At 45.1% G+C, this 27,358-nt stretch overlaps 1 protein-coding gene across 2 annotated transcripts; it reads right to left on the reverse strand.

Moving 5' to 3' along the window:
- Positions 1 to 1,307: 1,307 nt before the first annotated feature.
- LOC148515345 (phospholipase A and acyltransferase 2-like) lies at positions 1,308 to 26,127 on the reverse strand. 2 transcript variants are annotated; one of them, XM_088480037.1, is made up of 5 exons: positions 26,006 to 26,127; positions 16,567 to 16,715; positions 14,011 to 14,110; positions 12,303 to 12,562; positions 1,308 to 3,957 (listed from the first exon to the last, which is right to left on the reverse strand). In XM_088480037.1, exons 2-5 carry the CDS (start codon positions 16,579 to 16,581, stop codon positions 3,856 to 3,858), a joined length of 477 nt encoding a protein of 158 aa, XP_088336163.1. In that variant the 5' UTR covers positions 16,582 to 16,715; positions 26,006 to 26,127; the 3' UTR covers positions 1,308 to 3,855. The 2 variants fall into 2 exon arrangements, with proteins under 2 accessions (XP_088336163.1, XP_088336164.1); XM_088480038.1 differs by lacking the exon at positions 26,006 to 26,127 and adding an exon at positions 16,955 to 17,010.
- Between the last annotated feature and the right edge of the window lie 1,231 nt (positions 26,128 to 27,358).

Here is a 27,358-nt window from a genome sequence, read left to right on the forward strand (position 1 = left end):
ACACTTTTAGAAGTTTTAGTTATGTTATATGAATGTAGGACATTGCGACTTAGATATATAATGTTTATATATTATCTAACTTAAGTCATAAGGGAAACTTAAGTGATATTATATCCCCTGACCTTTGACTCGGAAGTGAATTAAGAAAAGAGTATTTCAAAAATGATAATTTCTGCACATGTCACTTTACCTTGAAGAAGGGAGCAGCTGACTCCTGAAACGCGTTGGTACACAGTGACAGGATCATCCAGAAGGGAGGAACTACACAAGATTATCCCTTGAATAAGGACTCTGAGACAGAGGTTATCCGGAAGCCTCCATCTTTAAAAACTACGGGCCCTTGTGAGGGGGACTTCTGGTAATTCTCCAATTTTAATATAAGGAGGAGGATCAATCCTCATGTAGAAAGAAACTATACAGCACATAGTATTTTGTGGCATTACTGTTGGTGGCATTGGCGCTTATATGCCCTGATTTTATATTTATGTTTATTTTTATGTTTATTTCTCATTGAGTGTAATAAATTGCAGTTTTTAATTGTATTACACTATGTCTGGCCGATTTTATAATTTTCATGTGTATGGAATCTCCACCACTGCAGTCTGACAACTATATACTGAATCCCGATTGGAGTTGTGGGGAAGTATTGTTATATTCATTTATTCATATTGTGGTTTGGGAGCACTGTGCGCACTTAACTAGACGTAATCCCATTATACGCATTTACTTTGGTACTGAACGGTGGTACTAGTCACGACTAGTTATCTGCAGCAAACAAGGTGCTGGGCGCCTGGATAACACCTTTCATTGTATACCTTCACATTCTAATATACAGTATAGCTATGGTATTCACCTGAACAATTCTTCATTTTATTAATATTCTACCCACATGCTCTCTGTCTTTCTTTAATAGAATGATGTGCTATTGTCTAAAAGAAGCCAGAAGATGATTTTGACTTTATGATCTTACCTCCATCCCCTTCCTCTCCCTCTTGTATTTTCCTTTTGTTTCCCCATGTACTTATTATTGTCACCTACTACATGTTTTTTTTTCTCTCTTATGTTATTGTAATAATAATATTTTATATAATACAATACATATATATGAGAAGCTTTACTGATAATAGGATGCTTCTGTAAACACATTCTGGTTATTATCAATGATTCCTTACAGTTCTTTGGATTGTTCCTTTGTAAGAAATGCAATTTCTTGAATGTCAATATGTACTGGCTTGGACTGCGGTTTTCATGATTACTTTCTCTTAATATGAAAATCCAATAAAGAAATAAAAAAACAACAATTAGAATATGTCTAATGAATATAATTTTCAGCAGATAAAGATTACCGAAGACTATGCAAAGTTAGGCAAAAACAAAAGGTTAAATGATGGTTTAGGAGATTACATGGCATACACATTACTGTAATTGGCACGTGAAAGTGGGCAGTTGGTTAATTTATCCAGAGTGTATCGCTGACTTTTTATGCAACTGTACATATTAACGAATCATAAAGTTAACATTAATTTTATTGGCCTATTCAGACAAGTAAATTAGGCAATTCATAACTTTTCCTCGAAAAAACACTCATTTGAAGTGATCTATACCACAGCTTCTCAAACTCGGTCCTCAGGACCCCAAACAGTGCATGTTTTCCAGATCGCCTCACAGAATCACAAGTGAAATAATTAGCCTCACCTGTGGATTTATAAAATGTGTCAGTGAGTAATGAATACACCTGTGCACCTGCTGGGGGACCTGGAAAACGTGACCTGTGTGAGGTCCTGAGGACTGAGTTTGAGAACCACTAGTCTATACCAATGCCCTCTTTATTATTATTTATTATTATTACCAGTTATTTACATAGCACACACATATTCCACAGCGCTTTACAGAGTATATTTGGCCATTCACATCAGTCTCTCTTTATATAGAGCTGCTGTCTTTACAGAGCAATCATGTCCATTGTAGAGTATATGGTCCGTCCAACATCGAAGGGAAATTATGAATGACATTTTTCTCTACCTTCCTGTAACCTATGATCTCCAGGAGACTGGATGGGTTCTGTAGAATAGGGCAGATTGCTTCCATCATACAGCATTCCCATATAGCAGACTGTCACAATGTAAGTGAGAGATGGACATTTATATGACATAAAGTAAACACTGCAAGTAAAAGACAAGTAGTCTTAGAATCACCTTTGCATACCTATGTAGCCTGAGACAGACAATGGAGTCTGCATGTATATCAGGACATGATAGGTCTTTCACACTTTGCCATTCACTTCATCAGTGATGAGCTGTTTAATATGCTATTACATAAATTGTGTCTATAAATTCTAATTGTGGCTATTTCGGCCTTTTAAAGAACACTTAACTGATTATTGGTAAAATAAATTACTAAACTCTATATGGCGCTACACTCTGTTTTTCTTCTGTTTTATAAATTTGGAGGGGAGCAGTACCCACTGTGAGAGCTGCCGCTTGGAATTTGGGGTGCTTACAACCATACATTAGCACACCTATAATCGCTCTCCCTGTACGGACTACAATTAGTTACCCTTTAGCCACCGTCACCATTGTTTTGCTGATTTATACGGCAATATGGGGCTGGTGCCGATATCTGAATAAATCACTGGAAATATAGAGCAGGCGCAGAAAATAGTAAAGACTCTGACAATGTGCCACAGTCCCTGCTATCCTCTGCGCCTGCACCAACGCTGTATCTCAGGTGAGAGGGGACGCACACGGGCACGCTTCTTTCTTACTATTCTTAGATCGCCTTTGGTGAGAAGGTTGGCAACCTACTGTAGTTTGGTCATTTGTAATTATATAACTTGCAGTGTGCCAGCACATTTCAATGTAATAATGAGTAGCATGTTATTTCACTTCTAAAAGGTAAATAGGCCTTCTCTTTTCTTACTGTAATAAATCACAATGCCAATTTGCTCATCTGGGTTATGCCTGCTTTTAGATTCTCTCACGTCAGATTACATAATGAATGGATACACAAGAAAAGAGTTTAGAAAAATACTGCAGACTGTGTTCATAGTCCCCAGTACTATCATACTGTAGGTCTGTTGCTCACACAAGGAGTCAGACCAAAACAGAAGGAGGTCACACATCTTATACTTCCACCTTTGATAACAGCAGACTAATGCAAGCATAGGGATCAGTGATCGCATAAGCACACAAAAGTATGATTAAGAAAGGCCTGGCTTTAGGAGGAGTCCTGTCAAACACACACACAGACACTCTATAATTTGCAGTTCTGTACAATCAGATCATTAAATTCAGACCGGTACACACTTGCCGATGCAAGCAGTGACAGCGCGACAGTCATGCTGCATTCGGCAGCATCGCCCTTGCTAACGATGTCACCCATCGGATCTGCAAGTAGGTCCGAAGGTCGATGTTGCTGATGATGCGCGGTAGCACGCATCGTCGGTGACATTGAGAGTACACACTAGACGATGTGTCCGATATGTCATCCGATCCAGCCGGATCGGATGACATATTGTCTAGTGTGTAACCGCAAGAGTTCCTGTCTCAGTAAAGTGACAGACCCAGAGCACTTCAAGAAAACCCATGTGTATACAAGGGCAAGGTACAAACTAAAAACACCCACAGCTGCAAAACAGAATCACTGTGCAGCCATGTCACTTATTATGCCTATAAAGAAACATTGCTTTATTAGTTCTCGTAAGCTTTTCTGTTTTTTTCTTTTCTCTTTTTTTTTTTTTTAAATTTAACAGAGCCAGCTGAGTATTGTAACACAATGTACTGCTCCAGGAGCACTTCTTGGTGTACTTGTGGTCCATGTCTCTTCCTACCATTATACGGATGCAGTATCATATGGTCATTGGTTCTGCCGTTTGCTCCTCACAACAACGGCAATGGTGGCCAATGCTGCAGCTACAATTCCTCCTCCAACAGCTGCATACATTGTAACATTTTCAGCCTGCAAAGGAACATATATATTATATTATTCTCTCACATCACATTATTTTCTACTCAGCAAAACCTCAAACTTCACAATTCTATATTTTTTTACCTTGATAATAATGCTCTTGTATTGAATATCCCCACTAGATACAGTACCCTGATAATAACATTCACATGGCCTCATTTATCAACAAGTTTTATCACTCACAACAAGTGATAAAACTCGCTGCATATGATAATGGTGCTCCAGCCAATCAGCTCTCAACTGTCATCTGTTTGAAAAATGTTTAACAGTTAGCCGTCAATTAAAAAAGTGGCATCGCCCGTGGCTTCATACTTCAAATTTAGTATTTACTAAGCATCGTATTTTACTGTTATTTAAAAGCTGAAGTTGATGCCCATAATTTCTGGGCCGCTATCCCACTGCTAACCCGTTGAAAAATCTATAAATCCTCTGCGGTTTGCAAACACTGCACAGATTTTTAGGAACCCCTATATGTAAAAAAAACAAAAAAAAGATTTTTCACTAACCAGCTTGACAAGGTAGAACCACACTTGCGAACTCTCTCTCAATGTCAGGGAGACTCCCTGAAATAGTAGCAATCCCCCCTGACTCCTTGAAGTGTCTAGCAATCTCCCGGATTGCACCTTACCCCATACATGCCTACCCTCCCAGAAGTTGCGGGAGGCTCCAGATTTTTCAGGTAACCCCCCGCACCCCAGGAAGGGTAGGCTCTACTCCAGCTTTCTGCCCACTTCCTAGTGAAGTGGGCAGAATAAGGAGAATTTTCTTGCGGACGGTCCATAAGTAGGGGGCGAGGCCTAATGACGCGATTCTGTTACAATCGCGTCATTTGGCTCCGTCCCACTATTTAAATATGTGCCGTTTGTGGCAAGGGGCGGGGCTTAATGATGCAACCTGTCCGGCCCCACCCCCAACACTCCTACCTGCTTCTCTTTCCTGGGCTTCTCCCGGGGAGGATAAAGTATGCCTTACCCCCATTATAAAGCTGATATATACATTCAAATGGGATCATCAGTATCATTTCCCTGCATTGGTTACAAGGCACAATGGTCCCTATCGCTACATGCATTGTCTGAAAAGTATCACTGTTTTCATGAACAAGTAGATCTTACTAACTGTTCTCGGGCTCCTTTACATTTGGATGCAGATCAATTTTATGGCACGCCTCTCAGATGTAGTAGTACATGCCCACTTTACCGCCGCGCTCATAGGTTTTGCTTTTACAATCTCCTTAAAATGCTTTTTCAAAAGTAGGCAAGTATGGGTAGGGTAGTATGGGTAGGGCTCGTGGAACCATAGAGGAGATACTCACATTGTGGAGTTATCACACCATGAACCCCCCAGCCCTAGGTTACTTGCACCAGGGCTGGTTTTCCCAGGGGAGTGAAGCTTGCAGAAAAAAATAATAATAATGTGCAGGCGCCTCCTGTGTGCAAAAAGCAACATTGTCTGTAGTAATAGATACAGAGGCTTTCCACTATGCACAAGGTAATGCACAGGTTCTCAGACTCGGTCCTCAGGGCCCCAAACAGTGCATGCTTTCCAGGTCTCTTAACAAAATCACAAGTGAGATAATTAGCTCAACCTGTGGATGTTTTAAAATGTGTCAGTGAGTAATGCATATACCTGTGCCCCTGCTGGGTGACCTGGAACACGACCTATGTGGGGTGCTGAGGAGCAAGTTTGAGAACCACTGAGGTAGTGGATGTCTTTGCCTTTAAACATCCACTATCTACCCTCATGACCATATCCTCTTCAATAGTTCTGTAGATTATTATCTTTTTAGAATTTAAAATTGTTTGCTTGGAATGACCACCCACCAGAATTGGGGTTGAGCGAAGATGGAGGAGAAGGACGAGTTGTTCTTGCAGGCTTTTTAAGTGAGATCTGAAAAGTATTATGAATTCTGTATGTGCATAGTTACTGAAGCTCATACAGTACTGTATGTAAAATAAATTTAACTTTAATGTTTTTATTGACCATTGAATTTACAGGCACTTAAATGTATTTTGTACTTGTAATGGGAAATGTGATCTGCTAAAATCAAATTGTAGAACAACAACAGGAGGGAACCCTGCGATAATAACGCCACCTAGAGATGTAATTAACAAAGTCGTAACTAAGGCTCTGAGCGCCCTGCGTCGGCCCTGCACCTGTGACATCATGACGTCCCGCAAAAGGGGACGGGACTGCCGGCATCTGAAGCTGCAGCAGTGGCCACAGCATCTTCAAGACGCTACAGGCACCTGTATTTATGGCAGGGTGTCTGTAGCGCCCACGGGATTCTACAGGCAGCACTGCTGTAGTGATGCTGCCTGCAGGGCGCCGTTACATGCACCCTGCAGTTGGAAGCAGGGGCCGTGGAGTGGCGACGGTGCTGCCCACAGAGCCCTGCTCTCTGTGCGGCCGCACACCCCTAGATACGGCCCTGGTCGTTATTAGGGCTTTCCCCAGGGCCGGCTCTATCATTAGGCAGCTGCCCAGGGTGCCAGGATCTGCGGGGCGCCCCTGAGTCTGCCTTTCACAAAATTAAGGATGTCTCAGAGAGACATCCTTGTTGTACTTAATACAGACTGTGGCTGTGGAACTTCTTCATACTTTCACCTGGGGGGCTAGAAAGTGGGTATTGGCGTGTGTGTTGTTGCAGTAGGCCGACGTTTTTCCTAGGGCGCAGAGAAACTTTGCACCGGTCCTGGCTTTCCCCACATTTCCTCAACTCCTGCTCTGCTCTGACAGGCAGAGCAGAGCCAGGAGTAGTCACCTGTGATCAGCCTTATGTGTCTAAATAGACCACAAGTTTTCAGGGGATCAGTATGTAATGCCAGCGTAGAATAGCCACCGGATCAAATACCGACAGCAAAAGACCGACGGATCCAAATCCCGAATGGGGCTGGTAAGTACCCTAACCCTCTCTTAGTGGTGCCTAACCCTAACCTCCCCTCCCCTAATGCCTAGCCCTAACCTCCCCCCGTTGGTGCCTAAACCTAACCACCACTTCCCGCACCCTAAACCTAACCCTCCCAGGGGGTGTCTAACCCTAACTACCCTTTCCCTAGCCTACCCCTAACCTTCCAGGGGGGTACCTAACCCTAATTCCCCCCAGGGGTTCCTAAAGCTAACCCCCCCCCCCAGCTAGAACCTAAGACACCCAGCTTACCTTCGTTCGGTATGCCGGGTGTTGGGATTTCGGCGTGGGGCTAATGATAGACGTCGGGATTTTGACACCTATCTTTAGTCCCATGTTAGGATTTTAGTGTCTGGATTTCGGCGTCCAGGATAGCGACCATTGGTATCCTGACTACATCCCAATTGCAGCACACATTAACTGATAGGGAGTCAGAGCCCGGCAATAATGTGACCAGAGACACATTAGCTGATTGGTTTGTTTTGTCAACTTCTCCACTTTATCTCTCTCCAAGGGCTCTATTTACTACAATCCGCATATTGAATGCGGATTGTAGTGTGATATTACCGAGTGAATTCGCATTGCGAATTCAGGCAATATCACAGGGATTTACTATAAATCCCTTGCAGGGACAGAGCTTGCGATAAAGCTCTGTCCCTGCGGATCCCATCCGCACTCTAGTCGCAGTATTTTCAGAAAAAATACCGTGACTAAGAGCCCGCGCATGCGCCGACCGACCACCGCTACTACCCCCACCGACGCTAAGCCCCACCCTTTTTCACTTTATTTTAGTAAAAATAATGTTAATAAATAGAGCCCCAAGACATGATACAGCTTCCCCATAGACATTGTTGTGTAATATAGTGAACCATACTTGGGGGGGCATATTTAAAAAAAAAAAAAAATATTTGCACCATATCCCCCAGAAAAAAAAAGTTTTTTGGGGGTGCCCACAAATATCTATATAAATTAGGGAGAATCTGCACATGCGCCTGACTTGTACTTTGTATGTGCAGTACGGGTCTCCTTTTTCCGTGTCGCCGCTGGTTGGGAGGGGAGTTGATCTCCATTGGCCGGCGGAGATTTCCTGACCTCTTTTATTCATCTGCAGAGGCCAGCTTGCGTGACCCCATGGTAACTCAGCCAACCGTAGGGATCGCACATGATCCAATGCTGTGTCCTTGGATGCAGCTCGGATCAGTAATACATGCAGGAAGAGTGATGCCTCCTGCTGCATTACCATTTTACAGCTATAGCAGCTGCAAACATGTTAGCAGCTGCGATAGCATATCCGTCCGCAGCTGAATCCCCCCCTCTGTTCTGCAGTGATTTCTGATATGCAAGTGATTTGGAAGCTACAGTATATATCCCATTCTGTAAGTCAGTCTGCTCCTGTTGTACCCCATTCCAAATGGTATGAGAATACGCCTTCAGTCTTTAACCCGGGCAACGCTGGGTATCCCAGCTCGTTAAGTATCACCACGATGTATGTGTGGAGGACTGCTGTATATGTCAAAGATAGCTGTTGTGGCCCCCCGTTATTTACTACAAAAGCAGCCCCTATAGGTTTTTATGATGGCCGCTAAAATACAGATTGTACTACACTCCGGAATACATGGCCACAATCCCTTCCCAGCAATGGCCACTCGCACGTCAGTCAGTAGCTTAGTGATCTCTTTCTCCCACCTCGCTGTCTCACTCTTCCTCCCACCTCGCTCTTCAGCCTCTTTCTATCCTCCTTCCATATTAGTGTGGTGCTGGAGGACTGGCTGCCACTGTATAGTGTTTCTGTAATCCATAACCTCTCTCATTTAGGTAACTTAATTTTGTGCTATATCATATCACCCATTACTGTACAAGTGATCTTCTTATCCCCTGCCCTGGCTAATAGGGGGGAGAGATGTGCAGTGAATACTTTGCTACTGTCTCCAGGTATGATGCTTGGTACTGCCCAGGGTGAGGGGTGACAGTGCCTAGTGTAAAGTCAATTAATGATTCTGGCCATGGATCTCCCCTGCTGTCCAGGACTCATCCTCTCGAACCCCTCCACCTGTCCCCCTCGTTTCCACCCTGACAGGCAAGCGCTAATTGGCCAGACTGTGTGCAGTGAATGGCGGCTATGGCAGTGAGAGCTACAGTGTGGGAGCGTGTGTGGCTAGCATCCGCGTGTGTCAATTGGGCGGTCACTGCTCCCTTCATTATTGGGTAGGTGGGTGTGTGATTGGGGTTTGACTGCTACTGCTCTCTCCGTCATTCATATTGAATCTGCTGCTCTATTCAAATTCAGTGTCTGCTGGGGGAGGTGAGATGGGCTCCTTCCATTACATACACTACCTGTCCACAGAGTTGGGATGGAGGGTGGTGCGGTGGGCACGCTGTCATTACATGCACTGCCTGCCCACAGAGTTGGGACAGAGGGTTGTGGGGCGTGCCCACTCATTACATGCATTGCCTGCCCACAAATGTGGGATGGAGGGAGGTGGGATGGGAACACTATCATTACATACAAGGCCTGCCCACAGAGGTAGGATGAGGGGTGGGCAAGCTCATTACATACACTTCCTGCCCACAGAGATGGGCAGAGGGAGGGGAGGGGCAGGCACGCTGTCATTGCATACACTGTTAGCGAATCCAATATCAATGTCAATTTAGCAGCACCCACTAAGGGCTCTGGGCCTCCCCTCATCTTTAATGCACAGCTGCTAGACTTATAACAGCATTATGTAATAGATTGTTGGTAATTTGACAAGTGAAGTGGCACTTGGTGAGTGCCATCTTAGACAGCACAATAGTGAGCTCTACTGAGTGTGTGCAATCTCTTTTTAGGGGGTGTAGTAGGTATTACCGCCGGACACGTCTGGCGGTTCAAATCCCAACAACGGTAGCCCGGCAAGGGTGAAAATCCCGATCGTCCCTAAGGTAAGGGGCGATCGGGATTAGGCATTAGGATTAGGCACCCCTAAGTGCCTAAATCAACCCCCCCTTCCCTGCCGCCTAAACCTAAGTCCCTAACCCTAACCTCCCCCCGGGGGTGCCTAACCCCCCCTTCCCCTAGCCTAACACTAACCTCCTGGGAGGGTGCTTAACCCTAAGTCCCCCTGGGAGCCCTAAACCTAACCCGCAGCCCCCCATGGCTGTCCATGCCCGGCATCACTTCAATCCGGATGCCGGGTGTCGGTCTTCCGGCGTCTGGTTAATGACAGGCGTCTAGATTTAGATGCCTGTCATTAGTACAACGCAGGGATTAGAACGTCTAGAAGCCGGCGGTCGGGATTTAGACCGTCGGCTTCCAAACTACATTCCCTTTTTAGGTTATATTACAATTACTTGGTCTATTTTGTTTTAACTGCTAATCTGTGACATTTGTTACCCTTGAGTGACTAGGAGATCCTGTGTAAGAGATTCCATTTGCTATGCTTCACGGAGATGGGCTGACTGTATACATCCTGATCTCTTTATTTATTTATTTTTTTAATGTCGACTTATACCTGTATAACATTGCTGTATATTGTCCTCACACCATCCAATGCCCATCTCATCACTGTTGTACTGAACGTTTTTGTAGCATCATGACATCACACTAACACTGCTCTACACTATGGGCCTGATTCAGAGCCAGACGCTCTGAAAGAGCGCTCGCATAGCTGTGGGTGACCACCCACAGCTATTGTGAGCGGCCAGGTGATGGTCGCGATGGTCTCGACCATCGGGGCTTGCGCCGAGACCCTTTCGGTAGGGTCTCGTTCCCGCAAGCCCCGGGGAGCTTCCAGCTCTTAAAAGAGCCGGAAGCTCACCACTGACATCACTCGTGATGTCAGTGGGGCCACCCTCAAACGGCAGGCGTTCTGTCGGGAACGCCTCCGTTTGGCCAGCCACCCCCGCTGCCCACCCCCAAAACGGGACGAACTGTCGATCAACATCGACAGCCGCCCCCCTTTTGGTGAGAGACCCAGAGCGACCGTCGCTAGCCGGGTCTCGCGCATGCACACGTCGGAGCCGGCTCCGGCGTGCGCATGCGCAGTGGCCAAACATTGACCCGTTTGCGAGCAGTTCTGAATCATGCCCAGTGTCCCTACACCATCCAACTTCTCCACCTACTCATTCATATTATACTATGAGGAGAGAAATAAAAGGTTTGTTTTCTGTATGGCGCACAAACAAAGGTTGTTATTTCATATATATATATAAAAATAAAAGATTTTAAAAGATTTTGTTCTTTATTAGGTATACATTAAAAGGTTCCAATAGGAACAGGGGGCCTGATTCAGAGCCACTCGTTCGCTTCGAGCGATGTTTGCACAACTGCGCATGCGTATAGGTCGTAATGCGCATGCGCAAACCAGTCATTGCAGACGGAAATCGAGCGCTCGCAAAATAGCGAGTGCCTGCTAATTTGAGTGACAGGATGAGGCGTTTGTGGGTGGTAACAGGGGAAGGTGCTTAAAAACGGGGAGTGGTGATCCGAACGCAGGTGTGCCAAACGGTCAAAACGGGCATTTTAAGGGTGTGCATAATTAACAAAGCAGCGTCATCGACCACGTCAATTGGTTGTTTCTTAGCCTGAACTGTTCGCATGATTGCGGTAGGAAGATCCAACCACAAGCACTGCAAGCAGTTCATACGCCTTTCGATGTACTCGATTAATCTAATAAATAGTGGAGATGACGTATGATGCGAGCGGCCAGGGGGCGTCTTTACAAAATAGCGAGCGCATGTTTCGTTCGCTCGCTCAGACATAGAGGCGTCAACAGACCGCAAAGAGCGAGCGCTCAATTTAAATGGCCGGCCCCTTTTTCTGAACGAGCGAGCGCAAATAGCATCCGGCTCTGAATCAGGCCCAGGGTTCAGAGAAATAAAAGGTTAAAAAAGATAAGGAATAGTTATGTGACTATTTATAATAGAAAAGTGAAATAAAAACAAAGTGAATCCCTGCCGTGTGACTTTATTTCTTATTTCTGATATTAAAGATATCCCGATTACCTCCTCTCCTATTAAACGCAGAGCTCTGCAAGAATAAAACTTGCCATAATAGTACAGTACATGGATATCTTTAATATCAGAAATAAAAAATAAAGTCACACGGAGGGATTCACTTTGATTTTATTTCACTTTTCTATTACAAATTCCTGATCTTATTTTCAACCTTAACTTCGCTGAACCCCGTTCCAGTTGGAACATTTTAATGTATACCTAATAAAGATCAATATCTTTTATTTTTAGGAAATAATAACCTTTATTTGTGCGCCATACAGAAGACAAACATTTTCTTTCTCCCCTCATGTGATTATTATAATACTTCTTGTCAATTGGCAGCACCCCTAATTTTGAACATAATAGATTTTATGACAAGAAATATGGGGTTACTAAAGTAAATACCATGTAATGTGTGCAGATATGTGTATTCCTTTGTATCTTCCATATTACACTATACCTGATCAGAGCAGCAGTTTCCATATCGGATGTCTGTCACAAAGTGCTCACAGTTGGCAGAGGTGACACTATAAGGCATTATTTGACCCACTTTCTCCAGTGCCGCCTTCACCACCTTTTCTGGTGGGTATGGACTGTTCTTCAGATCATATTTATTATTGACTCTGTAATTGCATCCATGTGCAGCTTGCTCTATACGATCTTTCCTGACTACCGCAGAGCCTCCAAAAGCTGACGATAAGCTAGACCAGCCTTCCTGATCTGAGGATGGAGAGATTGTTAACTCCACACATCTATAGCACAGTTTACCAAATTGCTATATTAATATGGGAAATATGAGATATACATATATTAGATAGATAGATCGATATAGCCAAAACCGGCACTCAGAATGGTGAGGAGCAATAATACCTGCCATGGTGCTTACCCTGGGGACCTTATCCCCCTCAACATAAACCACAAAGAAAGCAGCACTTCCAGACTTGCGATACAAACAAAACACTGGAGATTTTTACTGTCAACGTTTCGGGGTCAATTCCCCATCATCAGGACACAGGTGTGTTGACAGTAAAAAGTGCTGCTTTCTGTGTGGATATATATATATACGTAAGAAAAGGTTTATTTAATGGGCTAGTACTGAAAATAAAATAACAGTATAGTATACTATCCTGTGGTATTGTGCCTTGGTTTACTAGGAGTCCAGAAATATTGGTTTTGTTCAATATAACTACAGATAAAGGTGTCCGTATACTTTCTGAAGGAATCAAAATCTCAGTCAAATTTGTCCACAACTGTAGAATCCAGCAGTGCGGAACTCAGGTTGGATAGCAGGTGGCCAGATGCAATCATCCAACTGAAACTGGACCAGCCGTATCACCATATAATGGTAAATAGTGATACTCCAGAAACACAGAATGGCCACAATATATAAAAAGCAAAAATGTTGCAGTGCAGAATTCTATTTGGGGGTGCTCTGCACAATGCTTTTCTGTGGAATGCCTACATTTCCGCCAAGCACATGCAATTGCAGACCAGGATGGTACAGTAGCATCTGCAGACAATTGGGTCTATTTCCTAAGCTGTTAGGAGATAAAGTGAACAGTAATTAGGTACCAACCAATCAGCTCCTAACTGCTATTTTTCTAACACAGCCTATGACATGGCAGTTAGGAGCTGATTTGCTGGTACCTTATCACTGTTCACTTTATCTCGCCAACACAGCATAGTAAATAGACCCCAATGTGTGTGGATTACAGGCATCCCTGGCTAAGAGCAAAGTATACTCACCAGTGTGTACACTTTTGCAGAGCAGTACATAAGTGAGATATCATTTTGGGAAAGGAAATTAGTGACGTGGGTGTGTCCATGTCTAATTGTGTTGGAATTACATACACAAGAACTTCCTGTGCTCAGCCTATGCTTGCCTATCCCTGCTTGCCTCTCTTCAAATTCTACAGGCATAAAGAGATTTGTAAAAGTCTACATACATACAGACATGAGTACGCAATGCTGGTGTGCATGCACAGAATGGAAATGCATATTTTATGCAAAAAAACAGACATTCATCTAACTGTGAGCCTCTCCATATGTACTAAGTATCAACCCTGTAAAGTTTTCTTCCTTAATAATGTCAGCTACACAAGCCTCGAAGTCTGAATATTGTAATAAAATGATATTGTTCCCTGGTACATCAGCATCAGATACCCTACCTGTGAGATGTACAACATAGCCATCCCCCACATATATGCCCCAGTGCTGATAAATCGGGCGGATGAATTCAATCAGGTCTCCAGGTTGAGGAGGTGGGCCCTGGAAAAGATTAATGCATTAATAAGACATTCTGTTAAGCTTGGGTTGATGAGCAGAAATTGAGTAGTGGTGAAACTACAGATGGGTCCACATACATCTAGCGTGTTAAACAGCCCTTCTAGTCGCGCCATGCCGTGGTGTGACTCGGTAGCGCCGAGCGTCGTTTCGTGCGTCTTTTTACCTTCAAATGCAACTTTTTCGCACAATGATGCGATTAGATAGCACTAGCAGCTTCTGCTGATTAAAATGATATCTAGTCACATCGTTGTGCGAAAAGGTCACATTTGAAAGTAAAAAGACGCACGAAAAGACGCTCAGCACTACCGAGTCACACTGAGCTCCCGCATTATGTGCGACACGACTTGTAGCGCCTGGAGGATAGATGTATGTGGGCACATCTGTACCCCAGCCATGAATATTATGCCTGCGATAGGACCCTGCTGCCCCCTATGCTCCATGCAACTTCAACTTCTATAATTTAACTCCTACCCCCCATCACCGACAGCCTTATATTGTTTTTCAACCTAGGAAGATATTATGAACTATCTGACAGGGAATGTAGCTACTATCCCAGCTGTCAGGATCAGAATGCTGGTGCCGGCATCCAGAAGGTAAGTAGTGGGGTTAGGGTTAGGCACTAGTAGGGGTGGGGGGTGAGGGTTAGGTTTAGGCTCCGGGACGTTAGGTTTAGGCACTAGGGGGAAAGGGTTAGGTTTAGGCAGCGGGGAGGGTGGGTTAGGGTTAGGATACCTACTGACAAGTGTCGGTATCCTAACCCTATTCCCTATTGGGATGCTGGCGAAGGCATTCTGACCACCGGGATCCTGAGCCCTGGCATCCCGTACTCATCCCATGTCTTTAGGAATTTTTTTTTTATAGAAGAGACAGACCGTGGGGGTCTCATATTCCAGCCTGTGTATGGGTCTCTGAGCTGGAGTCCTCCCATGCATTATTGTGACTACTCCGACCTGAAGTAAAGCCAAGCAAGTGTTTTATAATAAAGCATGGCTAATATTAATATATTCAGTTTTTGGATAATATATCTTGTTCTTTCTGCAAAAGACACATTATTGCAGTTTTCACTGTAGAAATATACATAAAGCCATTGTTGCCTAGTCTCCCAGATTATTTGGGAGACTTCCAAATATAGAGGAGCTTTCCAGGACCCCCGAGAGAATAGATATTCCATATCCCTAATGAAGTGACCCTTCCGGGGGCTTGATGACACAATATATGGTGAATTGCATTCAGCAGTGCGAAGACGGACGGACATCGATTACATGATTCAACCTGCTACCCCCACAGAAAAAGGGCATGGCATTGTGACATGGTGTGTGACCTTGTGGCGAGTCATCCCCAATTTATGTTTATCGGCCCATGTATGCGACATCCATTAACCGCTGCTCTTAGGTGAGAAACCACCGAATCCCTCCCCCCCGCAGGATACTGAAACCCACAGATGCCTGTAAAGTTTAAAGTGAGACTGTCCCGCTAATTTTGGGACAATTGGGAGGTAAGTATAAGTAAATCCAATAAAAAAAAGACACACAGGAGTATGGATCACTTGTGCTTAACAAAAACAACATGGTTTACCTTCATTTCATACGAAGGTCAGGCAATAGTTATGCTGGATATTACACACTAGGCAATATATTGTGCATACAGCCAATGAATGATATACCAATATCGTTTAGTGCATCTGCTCGTGTGGACACATGATATATCTGTGAATGACGTCTTCCACAGATATTACGCATTGGCCGTGCGGCACAACAGATGTATTATATCTGAAATATGTTATTCACATTTGCTTGTGTGTACTGAACACATGTCCTAACAACCGACCTATATGCTAGCCACAGGAACCAATGAAAATAACATCACAATTGGTTCTTTTGGCCTGACATATCGTGCAGGCCCATTACTGGTAAGTGTGTATGCTTACCAAAATCTGTTGCTTGGCGTGTCGCCAAAGTGTGCACCCCACATTAGTTGATTGTATTTGTTAAATAAATTTAATTTCATACATACAATCAAATAAACTAAAAAATATTTGTAATAAGAGCAGGTAGTAGACCCTCACAGTTGGGTTCCCGTCATCATGTCAATGGGTCAGACTGCAGAGATAATTGGTTTAATTAGATGGAAGCTGTGCAGCTGAGGTCTGAGGAATATGTGCTGCTGTATAATATATGTTGCATGTTGGTAATGATGACATTGCTTACCAGACAGTGCTAGCATCTTACACCACTGGTTTCAGTTGTCAGTAGTAGCTGGGGAATCCACAGAACGTGCCTGGAACTTATTTAATGCACTACAATAAATAATGTAAATACATAACAGTACAGTTCTTCCTTCCCTGCTCTCTAACATATAACACTGCTTTTGTTCAATGTCTGTTAATGTATTCAGCATCTATGAATTTGTCACCATAGCTACAGTTTCGTATAACTCACCGACACCAAGGGCATGTTCCGTGTGTCTCTGGCCTCTTAATATGACGTTTGTAGTTTTAATTTTATGACTCCGTCTAACCAGCTGGATGTGTTTATAAATAAAGATGATGTCACAAAAGTGATGTGTCACGGATCACATATGCAGACGCCTACAAGGAGAAAATAGATTAAAATGAGAGCACTGGACAGGACTAAAACAGCAGAGAGGAAAAGCTGGCAGATACAGACAGTGAGGGAGGAGAACATGAGTGTGTTCAACATTTCTAACATTCCACCAGCCTATAACAAGTGTATTGCAGTACACAGAGGATTAGTGTGTGTCTATTAAGAGTCCTGAAGAATTTATGAGGCGAAAGTAAGAGGCATTCCTAGAGCAGTACATAAATACCTTCCTCAGTGCCAGAGTGAGGGCGGTGCCCTGTGTGTCTGCTCTGCATCACAGAGAGTAGTAGGGTAAACAGACAGGGCCTGGTACAAGGCACATGACACTGCTTTGTGTACCCACAATGCACAGCACACACTATCTCTGCATATTTAGCTTAAAAAGCGAATCTTATATAGTGCATGCATATTACGCAGTGGTGTAAATATATAGATTATAAAACTGCAAAGTCCAGGGGGCCTATTCATCATTACTTAAAATTCTCTGGAAGTTATTAGGTTTAGAACTCGCATGGAGTTCTACCTAATTACCGGAGGAAACTATCTATTCCGAAAAGCTGTCATTTTTGCGATGACAGCTTTACGGAAAATAGATCATTTTCCCTACCTGCACATACCTTACCGCAGCTATAATCCATTCTGCTCATACGCTGTGTGACCATCACCATGGGTTACGGCGATTCATCAAAAACCCATGTCATGACTGTACGTATTTTGTGTGCTCTGTATAAAGTGTGTGTATTATCATAATTTCCTAAAGTATATTTCAGGAATGGCTGCTTGCCATGAATGGATATCGTATGTCAAAATTGGATTGCCTTAGCTAAACAGAGCAAATGGCCACGTGACACCTAGCCTTTGAAGAAAAGCTTCAGGGACGTAACGTCTGCTCACACACTAGGTGGCCCTGCTCAAGGAACAGAGCAGTCACGCTGGCGAGAAGGGTCATTTGTAACACCGCATGCTAGTAATATTTCTATCATAAAAAACCCTAAAGTCTCCAATGAAGTATATTAGTGTCAGGTCTTGTAGTTGTGCTAATTTGCATTTACACAAGAACCTGGGAGAACAAAGGACTGTACTTTTGAGCCTGGGGGCTGCTGAGGGAGAGGGGGGCCTGTGGAACTATAATGCTCAGCAGTACAGACTGCTACGTGTTCACTTCTAGGGATAGCTGAGAGCGAAGAAGTGCTCCCCATGTCGGTCTTTGGTGGTCTCCCTCCACACAGATTCTCTAAGACTTCAGCGTAAGATACCTTAGGATTCTGACTTTCTAACATTTACTTATCTGTAATCAATCTGTGCATTTATTATTATTACTATATATATGTCTTGTTTATTTACCTATTTTTCTTGTAATTTAACCCTGGAGATATTTCTCAATACATACTAAAACTTTATCAGCATTATCTCTGGCCCGCTCCAAGTTAATGCCCCCCGGAATTTGCGCTCTGCACGGGATTTTCCTCAAGTTTTGCGAGCTAAGGTGGACGCGGAGGTTTCGCTGGGCAGGATGGAGGGCCCTTTCCCTTGTCCTCCTCTGCCGAATCTTTGCATCTCGCTGTTGGGTGTAGTTCCTAAGAAGGCACCTGGGAAGTTTTGTTTGATTCAGCATTTATCCTACCCCCATGGTAATTCGGTCAACGATGCTATACCCGATTCGGCTTGCAGTCCTTTGATGATGTTTTAGGCCTGGTTCGTAGCTTTGCTCCAGGCGCTATGCTGGCAAAATTGGATGTTGAGTCCGTATTTCGCTTGTTACCTTTACACCCTGAAGCAATGCAATATATGGGTTTTAGACTCGGAGGGGATTTCTTTGTTGATAAATGTCTGCCCATGGGTTGTGCGGTCTCCTGTGCCTATTTTGAGAAGTTTAGTTCGTTTTTACATTGGTGCATAGTAGCGGGCACTGGACATCACAGTGTTGTCCATTACCTTGACGACTTTCTCTTTATAGGTACTGGAGGGAGTGAGATTTGTACGGATCTCCTTTTTTCCGCCACGGCTTTGTTTATGGTCTTAGGAGTTCCTGTTGCGCATGACAAAACTGAGGGCCCCTCATCCTGTCTTTCTTATTTGGGCATAGAGATAGACACGGTGGTGGGTTGTTGTCGCTTGCCGCGTGATAAGGTCATTAAGTTGCTCGATCAGATTGCGATTTGTTTAGGAGCGTATAGCGTTAAATTGCGCGTGGTTCAGTCTTTACTGGGGTCATTTAATTTTGCTTGTCGCATTATTCCCATGGGACGGGTTTTTTTGCAGAAAGTTGGCACGTCCGGGGTGAGCCAACCGCATCACTATGTTCGTTTGTCTTCTGAGATTAAGGAGGATCTTCGGACTTGGTCCAGTTTTCTGGTTCATTTCAATGGTGAACACATTTGGCCTTCTGCTCCTGTGGTGAATGCCACTTTGCAGCTTTTCACTGATGCGGCTGGCTCCTCGGGTTTTGGGGCCTTTTTTAATGGAGAGTGGTGCGCAGCGTCCTGGCCGCCTGAATGGCATTTAGAAGGTCTTCCTGGTAATTTGCTGTTGTTGGAACTTTTCCCTATTGTAGTAGCAGTCAAGCTATGGAGGGAGTGTTTGGCTAGTCAGCACGTAGTTTTCTGGTGCGACAATCTAGGGGTAGTTCAGGCCATTAACAATCAGCTTTCTTTCTCCCCCCAGCTTTGCGCCTCCTTAGGCATTTGGTGTTGCGCTGCTTAGAGGCCAACATTCAGTTTCGCGTGCTGCACGTCCCTCGGGTGCAGAATGAGATTGCTGATGCATTGTCCTGGTTTCAAGTTTCCCGTATCCGTTTGTTGGAGCCGGCGGCTGCTGCGGCTGGGTCACCTTGCCCTCCTTTTGTATGGCAGATTATCAGGCCGGTATAGAGGCCCTGGCGCAGGGGGTCGCTGGCTCCAGCAACTCGGAGGGCTTATTCTGCATCGTGGCAGGACTGGCAGACTTTTTGTTCACAAAGCCACCAGCTAGGTAAGTCATCCTCAGAATTGATGTCCAGGTTCGTTTGGGGGCATTACCAGCGTGGTTGCTCCAAGGCTTCCATGGCCTCGGCCCTGGCGGATATTTCCTTTTTCAGTAAATTAAAGGATTTACCAGACCCCACCAAATCATTCCTCCTTTCTAAGGCCCTTAAAGGTTGGGCCAAGGAGTTTCCCACCAGGGCTGACTCCCACAGGCCTATCGATCTCCATCTCCTTGTTCGCTTGCTGGGTGTTATGGACAGTGTGGCTTCAGATTCTTTTGAGACCTCACTGTTCCGCTTGGCTTTTGCAGTCGCGTTCTTCGGGGCTTTTAGGGTCAGTGAGGTTGTAGCTTCCAGCAAGTCCTCGGTGTCCTCAGGGTTCATAATGGGAGACATCGTGTTCCAGGAGTCATCCGTTTTGTGCAGACTACGTTTTTCCAAGACGGATCAGATAGGCCGGGGCAGGTGGGTTACTTTGCACAAACAGGATGACGCCTCTGTTTGCCCGGTGCGACTCGCTGCATTGTAGATGGCTAATCGTCCGGCAGGTGGTGCCCAATGGTTGGTGCACTCAAATTTGTCCCCTCTTTCCAAATTTCAATTTGCTGCTGTTCTTCGGCGTAGTTTAGTGGCATTAGGCTTAGATGGCTCCAGTTACGGGACTCATTCCTTCAGGATAGGTGCTGCCACTAGTGCAGCAATAGCAGGAGCATTCAGCAGTGATATTCAAAAGATTGGGAGGTGGAAGTCCTCTGCATATAAGACGTATGTTCGCTGCGATAAGCTGTAGGTGTGCTCCTGCGCCAACCCGAAAACGTAGTTTACCGCCCAGTTAACGAATGGTTAGCGTTCGATAAGTGGGGGTGTGAAGGAATTTTTTAGTTTTTCCTCCCGGGGACCATCATCTGGCCCAACTTGGTTCACGGGGAAGGTTTTTTAGTTTTTCTCCTTCACTCAGGTTACCTATTTCCCCATTTGCATCCCTGCTAGTGGCTCACGGTCAGGGTGTTCTTTCCTTACAGGGGAAGACTTTGGAGAAGAACAGGTTTGGCTGGTCGGCCATCCTTATATATTTTGGGCTGAGCGGCATGGTTTGGCTAGGCGGGCAAGTGAATTGTTAGGTGGTAGGCAAGTTCGCTGGATAGGTGTGCGTGGCCTGCTTCGTGCATCTGTGCGAGATTGTTCGAGTCTTCAGCGAGATGGGGAGTACCTGAGTGGTTGTTCCTGCATGTTGGTGGGAATGATATGTGTAAATTGAAAGGTTTGGAGTTGTCTTTTCAGCTGAGAGAGTTGGTGGATGCGGTTCGTTTGATGTGGCCAAAGGTGCGCATTGTATGGTCTGAGATAGTGCCGCGGCTGGTATGGGGTGGTGAGCGGGACCACAAGGCTTTGGATAGGGCTAGATGTAAGGTGAACAGAGCTTTGAATAAACATGTCTTGTCTTTTGGTGGCTTGGTAGTCAGGCATAGCTTTTGGGTTTCAGATTTAGCTAGATTTTTTCATCCAGACGGGGTTCATTTTAATAATTTGGGTTTAGGTTTGTTTTTGAAGGAGTTGCTTGCCTTTTTGGATTAGTAGTTTTTTCTCTTGGTGGCGGGCCAGTCTCAATTTGAGGCTGGCTTTGGCCGGAGAACGCTGCATCTCAGTGGCTTTATTGTGGTTCAAAAGAGCATTGTGGGGGCGCTGGACCTCGATGTAACATGACGAGTATGTCCTTCTCGTACGAGGGGACCCGAGCGCTTTTGTACAGAAGCGCTCGGAGTAGGCTGGCCCAGGAGGGAGGCGAGATCTTCACAGCGTAAGTGCGTCTTTAGGGGGAACGTTTTAGTCATTCCCCGTCTGTGTCAGTTTGAAAGCTAGAACTGAGTATGCAGCGTCTCCTAGCCACCATGGTTAGGTGAATTCATTAATTAATTAATTCGGAAATAAAAGCTGTGACCTTTTATCCAAGCTATGGTGTCCGTCTCTTTATTTATTAGATAAGTTAAGTGCTAAGTTAAGTAAGGTTGTTGAGATATTTGATTAGCTATAAGCCAATGGAGGTCTTATTTTAATTGATGGAAACAAGTTAGCATGGAGTACACTGCTCGATAAAAGGGTAAATACTTTGGTGCTGCAATGTTATAGGACGGGAGGCATGACACATTGCAGTCAAGATGCGATGCATTCCCCGAGTCATCGCATGCATGCCGGCATTGGTAACGCCAACATGCACGATGACCCCTGCAAAGGACCGCTTTGTCTGTAGGAGCGGCCCTTTGCGGTGGAAAGACGTCCAGGTCTATAACCCAGAAGCCCCTCCGGGGGTACTGGGATGGATGCGATTGGATCCCTCTATCAGCACTTGGCGGAGAGAAGTCCATAGGCTTCTATGTGTAACGCCATCAGGAAGATGCGTTACCCACTGCAACCAATCCCAGAGTACATAGCATTCCAGGGCTTGGTACATATGAAAAATGTGGTCAAACCCACATTTTCAGGGTTTCACCATTTTTCACCTTGCTGTATCTTGCCCATAGTGTCCTAGAGGAGGGGGCCCGTGTGCAGTCTCCATCATGGGTCCCCACCTCTCTGTCCGGGGCCGGCAGCGAATGGGAATTTGCTGTCGGAAAGGAGGGGACAGGGCCTAGTGACACAATTCCATGATAATCACGTAAATCGTCTAATGTCACAAATAGTTTGGCCCCGCCCCCATCACCGCCCATCTGCATTTCCTCTCTGGGCTAGGTTGATAAGTCCGAGTTAAATCTCAGATGTTGGGAGTTTAAAAACAGTTAAACTCCAAAATCTGTGCGTTTCAAGTAGGGAGGGACTTCTTGCGAGCACCCAAAAAAAGGGGCGTAGCCTCATGGCGAAGGGGCATGGCTTTGTAACATGCCCCCGTTTTCATCACTCTGGCATTTACTCATGGCATTAGAGCATCAGAAAGTACTCCCCACAATCCCCCATGGGATACTGCGTCCCACGGGTGGAAAGGCAGGACGGTCCCACCCAAAGCAGGGCAGCTGGGAGGTATGAAAAAATACTGCTTAGAATACTGTTAAATGCTGTTGAGGTAAAAAAGCTCTGCATCTGCCCGAAACTTGGCATCATTATGCTATTACAGCTAAAGTTCATATTAGCTATCTCTGAACCTACCACACCCCCACCTATACATATAAACAGTGGCGGACTAGTGCATGAAGGACCCAACATGGAAATGCAATCAGAGAGGCCTAATAAGGGTCTATAGCCGCGTACACACTAGGCAACATGCTCCATGAGTGATATCGTCTAGTATTTCCCCTAAACTGCCGGACTCGTTGTCATTAATGTTTGTTGAAAATTAATTTGAGATTATAAGCAATGCTGGATTAAGAACAGAGTGGCCAGGACTGTCTATCAAGGGCTCTCACACATAGAGGAGCCCCCAAATAGTTACATCACCAGCATTGGGGGGCACTGTGGCGTAATCTAAACTGGGGTTTCTGTGCGGTATAATGTAAACTGGGGCCAATACCGTGTATTTAACAGATTTGTGGTGTTGAGAGTAATTACAAATTATACGTATTAATAACATCGCTACTGTAGCATATCCTATTGACAACTATATTGGTAGGGGCCCCTACAATCCGTAATCCAGCCTTGACTATAAGTGAAACATATTAGTTATGCTGGGCATACACTGTCAGATAAAATACCTGTTAGGCCGACAGACATATCTGGCAGCCTGACACCCACCAGATATGTGGAAACCAGGGGGAGAATGCAAAGGTAGAGGAACAATTAAATTGTGTCCCGCTAGAGGCATGTGGTCAGCCCACAGAGTACAAGGAAGTGCACAGGGTAATGTATTGGCCCCGATATCTGCGCTCAGCCCCCGGGGAGGAGACAGTTCTCCGTTCCTTCCCTGTGAAGAAACGGGAAATGTCTGTATGTCGGCCGCGGCTGGGCATATACTGCCTGATGCGCCCAACATTTAACTTACAGAATATCGCATCAGACTGGCATGCTGGATGATCCGCATGCCCGACCGATAGATATTTTATCCTCTATGGCCCGAGCACACAGTACAATTATCGGGTCGATCCGCTGATATCTGTCAGATCGCTCCGATAATTGTATAGTGTATGCCCAGCATTATAATTTCAATCAGTGAGCCAGGGACTGTCTGAGCAGTTCCAGGCAGAGAGCATTGCAAGCAAAGCAGCAACAACAGCCAGCCCAGCATTATAAACAATAGCAGCACAGCCAGGGGAGAGGAGTCTCTTCTTGCCTTTTATACTTCTTTACCCATTCTACTGAAGTACTACAAGTGCCATCAAAATACACATAATTTATATGGTGTCACAGTGATTTTAAAAAAATTTCGCCACCCACATTTTATTTGTGGAAGGATTTTGCCAGGAAAGTGGGCCAGCATGAGACAGCCATTTGTAGATATTGTGGCAATCTAAACTAGGGCTGTAACTAGGGTAGTGCGACCTGTGCCATGGCACAGGGCACCGCACGGCAGGGGGCGCTGTTTGGGCTGTCAGTTTTCCTGTTTATTATCATTCTCACTTGTAGCTTCCTCTTCTTTTACCCCCAGCATCTCCTGGCCTCCCCTATCTCTTCCCTGGCCCTTCCCCATGAGGCTGTGGCCTTTTTTCAGGTGCACTATCTTATGTCCCAATTTAAAAAACAGGGGGGGGGGGGTGCACCAATGCGCTCTTTGGCACAGGGCACCAAAAAGTCTAGTTACGGCTCTGATCTAAACTACATAGTGGATGCAGCAAGAACTCCTGGCTCTACAGTAAATGTACATATCTTGCTGCTTACTTACTGCTGCAGTCTTGAAACATACACTGTGTGGTGGATGAAGCCAGCTTCACCCTGGACAAAATATTATTTTATAGTGTGAGAAACAAACATTTGATCTTCCTTCATTTGCCCCTGTTGGGAGAATGTCTAATGCCTGTAATGCTGGGTATACACTTGTCTATATATCGTTCGATCGACAAATGATATAGCATGAGTGCATCGGCGGGTGTGTACACCCAATATATCTGTGAATGATGTTTTTCACAGACAGATCAGGTCGGCTCTGCAGCACATATGATGCCTATATATCTGAAAGACTTATCGGTGCACCTGCATGTGCGTACGAGCAACCTGCCCTCACGACTTGCTGCAGGGACAGCCAACAATGACATCTCAACTGGGCTGGCAAATTTAAAGCCCTGTCCAGTTATGTGGTCAGCCCATACAAATCAAGCTCTGGCAGAGGATCGTTTTGCTGATTGAACAATTGTTAAAGTGTGTACCCAGCTTAAGCCGTGAGCATCCCAAAAATCGGGTGCTGCTCCCAGCTCCCCGCAAGAGTAGGCAAGACCCCAGAATGGCCACCAGCCCCCCGTGCCGCCAGCTCAAGTGGGCAGTCCGGGGGTGTGATTACATTACATTTGCGCTGCATCACATCATAGCTCCGCCTCCTGCTTTATAATGTCGGTAATATCAACATTAAAAAGCAGGGGGGGCAGGCCACATTCGCACCAGCACACCCCCACACCGCCCACTTCAGCTGCCCCACACATGCTTCTGCACTGACCTGGCAGCCCCTGCCTGGGGGGGCTGCCAGAATGTCAGTTATGAGCTTAAGGGGTCTATTTACTAAGTAGTGTTAGGCGACAGAGTGAAAAGTGATAAGGTGCCAGCCAATCAGCTCCCAACTGTCATCTCACAGGCTGTTTGAAAAAGAACAGTTGGGAGCTGATTGGCTGGCACCTTATCACTTTTCACTCTGTCTCCTAACACTGCTTAGTAAATAGACCCCTAAGGCTCCAGCTCATGAGCTCCACAGTCCTGCTCGGGCAGGCCTTTTTCATGTGCAAAGTTGTCATAGCAGGAAGAAAAAAAAACAAAAACAAGAGAAGAAGAAATGAAACACTACATGCATTGGAATCATATTTAACTGGAATATCACTGAAGTGCAGTTGAGAATTTGCATTTTAGTCTATTTCATCTACCTGCAAACAAATCTCAATTTTTAATTTGTTTGGCCCCATTGAGGGTAAAGTCACAGTGTTGCTTCCTGTGCCATTATTTTAAATGGCAATTACATGCAATTTGTATTCATGTACAGACACAAAGCTATGAATAGAGTTTTATAAATTGTTTCACACTCATTTACTAAAAAAGCTGTGTTCTATGATAAATTTCCCTATGAGTAATGCCAGTCACACAAATGTGACCAGGTGCTTGTGCCACACTCGGTGGTGGATTACAATTACCTAAAATGCTGCATAATGTACATTTGACATGTATTAGAGATTGGGATGGTCCTCCTACACATACCTCTCCCTCTGTCCTGGCACCATATGTTTTGAAGTATGAAGCTAGCTCACATAGGGGAAAAGGAGGGGAGGCCCATCAACAGGTCATGTTTAGAGGATGTCTGTCTTTGGAAGCAGGTGGAATAATTACTGACCCAGCAAAATAGATTAACTCATCAATCTAGAAAACATGACCTGAGGACTGGAGTTGAGAACCATGCTCTTGACCAGTGGTTCTTAAACTTGGTCCTCAGGAGCCAAACAGTTCACATATTCCAGGTCACCCAACAGGTGCACAGTTGCATTCATTACTCACTGACACATTTTACAAGATCCAGCGGTGGAGCTAATTATTTCCCTTGTGATTCAGTGAGGATACCTGGAAAACATGCACAGTTTTGGGTCCTGAGGACCATGTTTGAGAACATATGCTCTAGAGCATAGATTCCAAAACTCAGCCATTACAGTCCATGTTTTAAGTATATCCATGCTTGAGTCCAGATGGTTAAATCAAATTGACTGAGGTACTAATTAAGTGACCTGTGCTCAAGCATGGATATCCTTAAATCTTGGACTACAGTATAATGGCGGAGTTTGGGAACCTTTGCTCTAGAGTGCAGTGAGTTCCGATGATAAACGCCTCCACCTTATAATAATAGCGGGCAAGGTGGAGGCGTTTAGCATCGGAACTCAGTGTAATTCCAGCCTCCACATACGGTATAGAATACAGGTTCTCAAACTCGGTCCTCAGGACCCCAAACAGTGCATGTTTTCCAGGTCTCCTCACAGAATCACAGGTGAAATAAGTAGCTCAATCTGTGGATCTTTTAAAATGTGTCAGTGAGTAAGGACTACACCTGTGCACCTGCTGGGTGACCTGCAAAATGTGAACTGTGTGGGGTCCTGAGGACTGAGTTTGAGAACCACTGGTATAGAAGACAATGCAAGTTACATTCAAGCAGCGGGCAGGAGTAACTTATACTGCTTTTATACCTAAATTTTGAGTCTTACCCAGAGGTTGGAACAGGGTTCCAAACCGGATCAGACACGGAATTTAGCCAGCACCGATCCTGGAAATTCCTGAGTCAGCGCCGTTCACACCGGAGCCGGGTCTGCAGTGACCCGGCTCTTCCAGCGTGGAAGTAGACGCTTGGAGATGACGTCATCTCCAAGCCCCACTTAAGCCAGGATGCGGCACGCTCCAGGTCATTGTGATCGGGATCGCGCCAATTACACTGCAGGGTTTCACGGGTTATTTCCGTGTTAAACCCTGCAAGTTACCTGGGTTGGATTGCCGGGTCACTTGACCCGGGAATCCAACCCTATTCCCTTTTACACCAAGGAGCTACCCGGGTTAACCCTACAATAACTCAGG

This window comes from Taudactylus pleione, unplaced genomic scaffold (genome assembly GCF_031769625.1).
Source record: "Taudactylus pleione unplaced genomic scaffold, aTauple2 ptg000250l, whole genome shotgun sequence".
Lineage (NCBI taxonomy): Eukaryota > Metazoa > Chordata > Amphibia > Anura > Myobatrachidae > Taudactylus > Taudactylus pleione.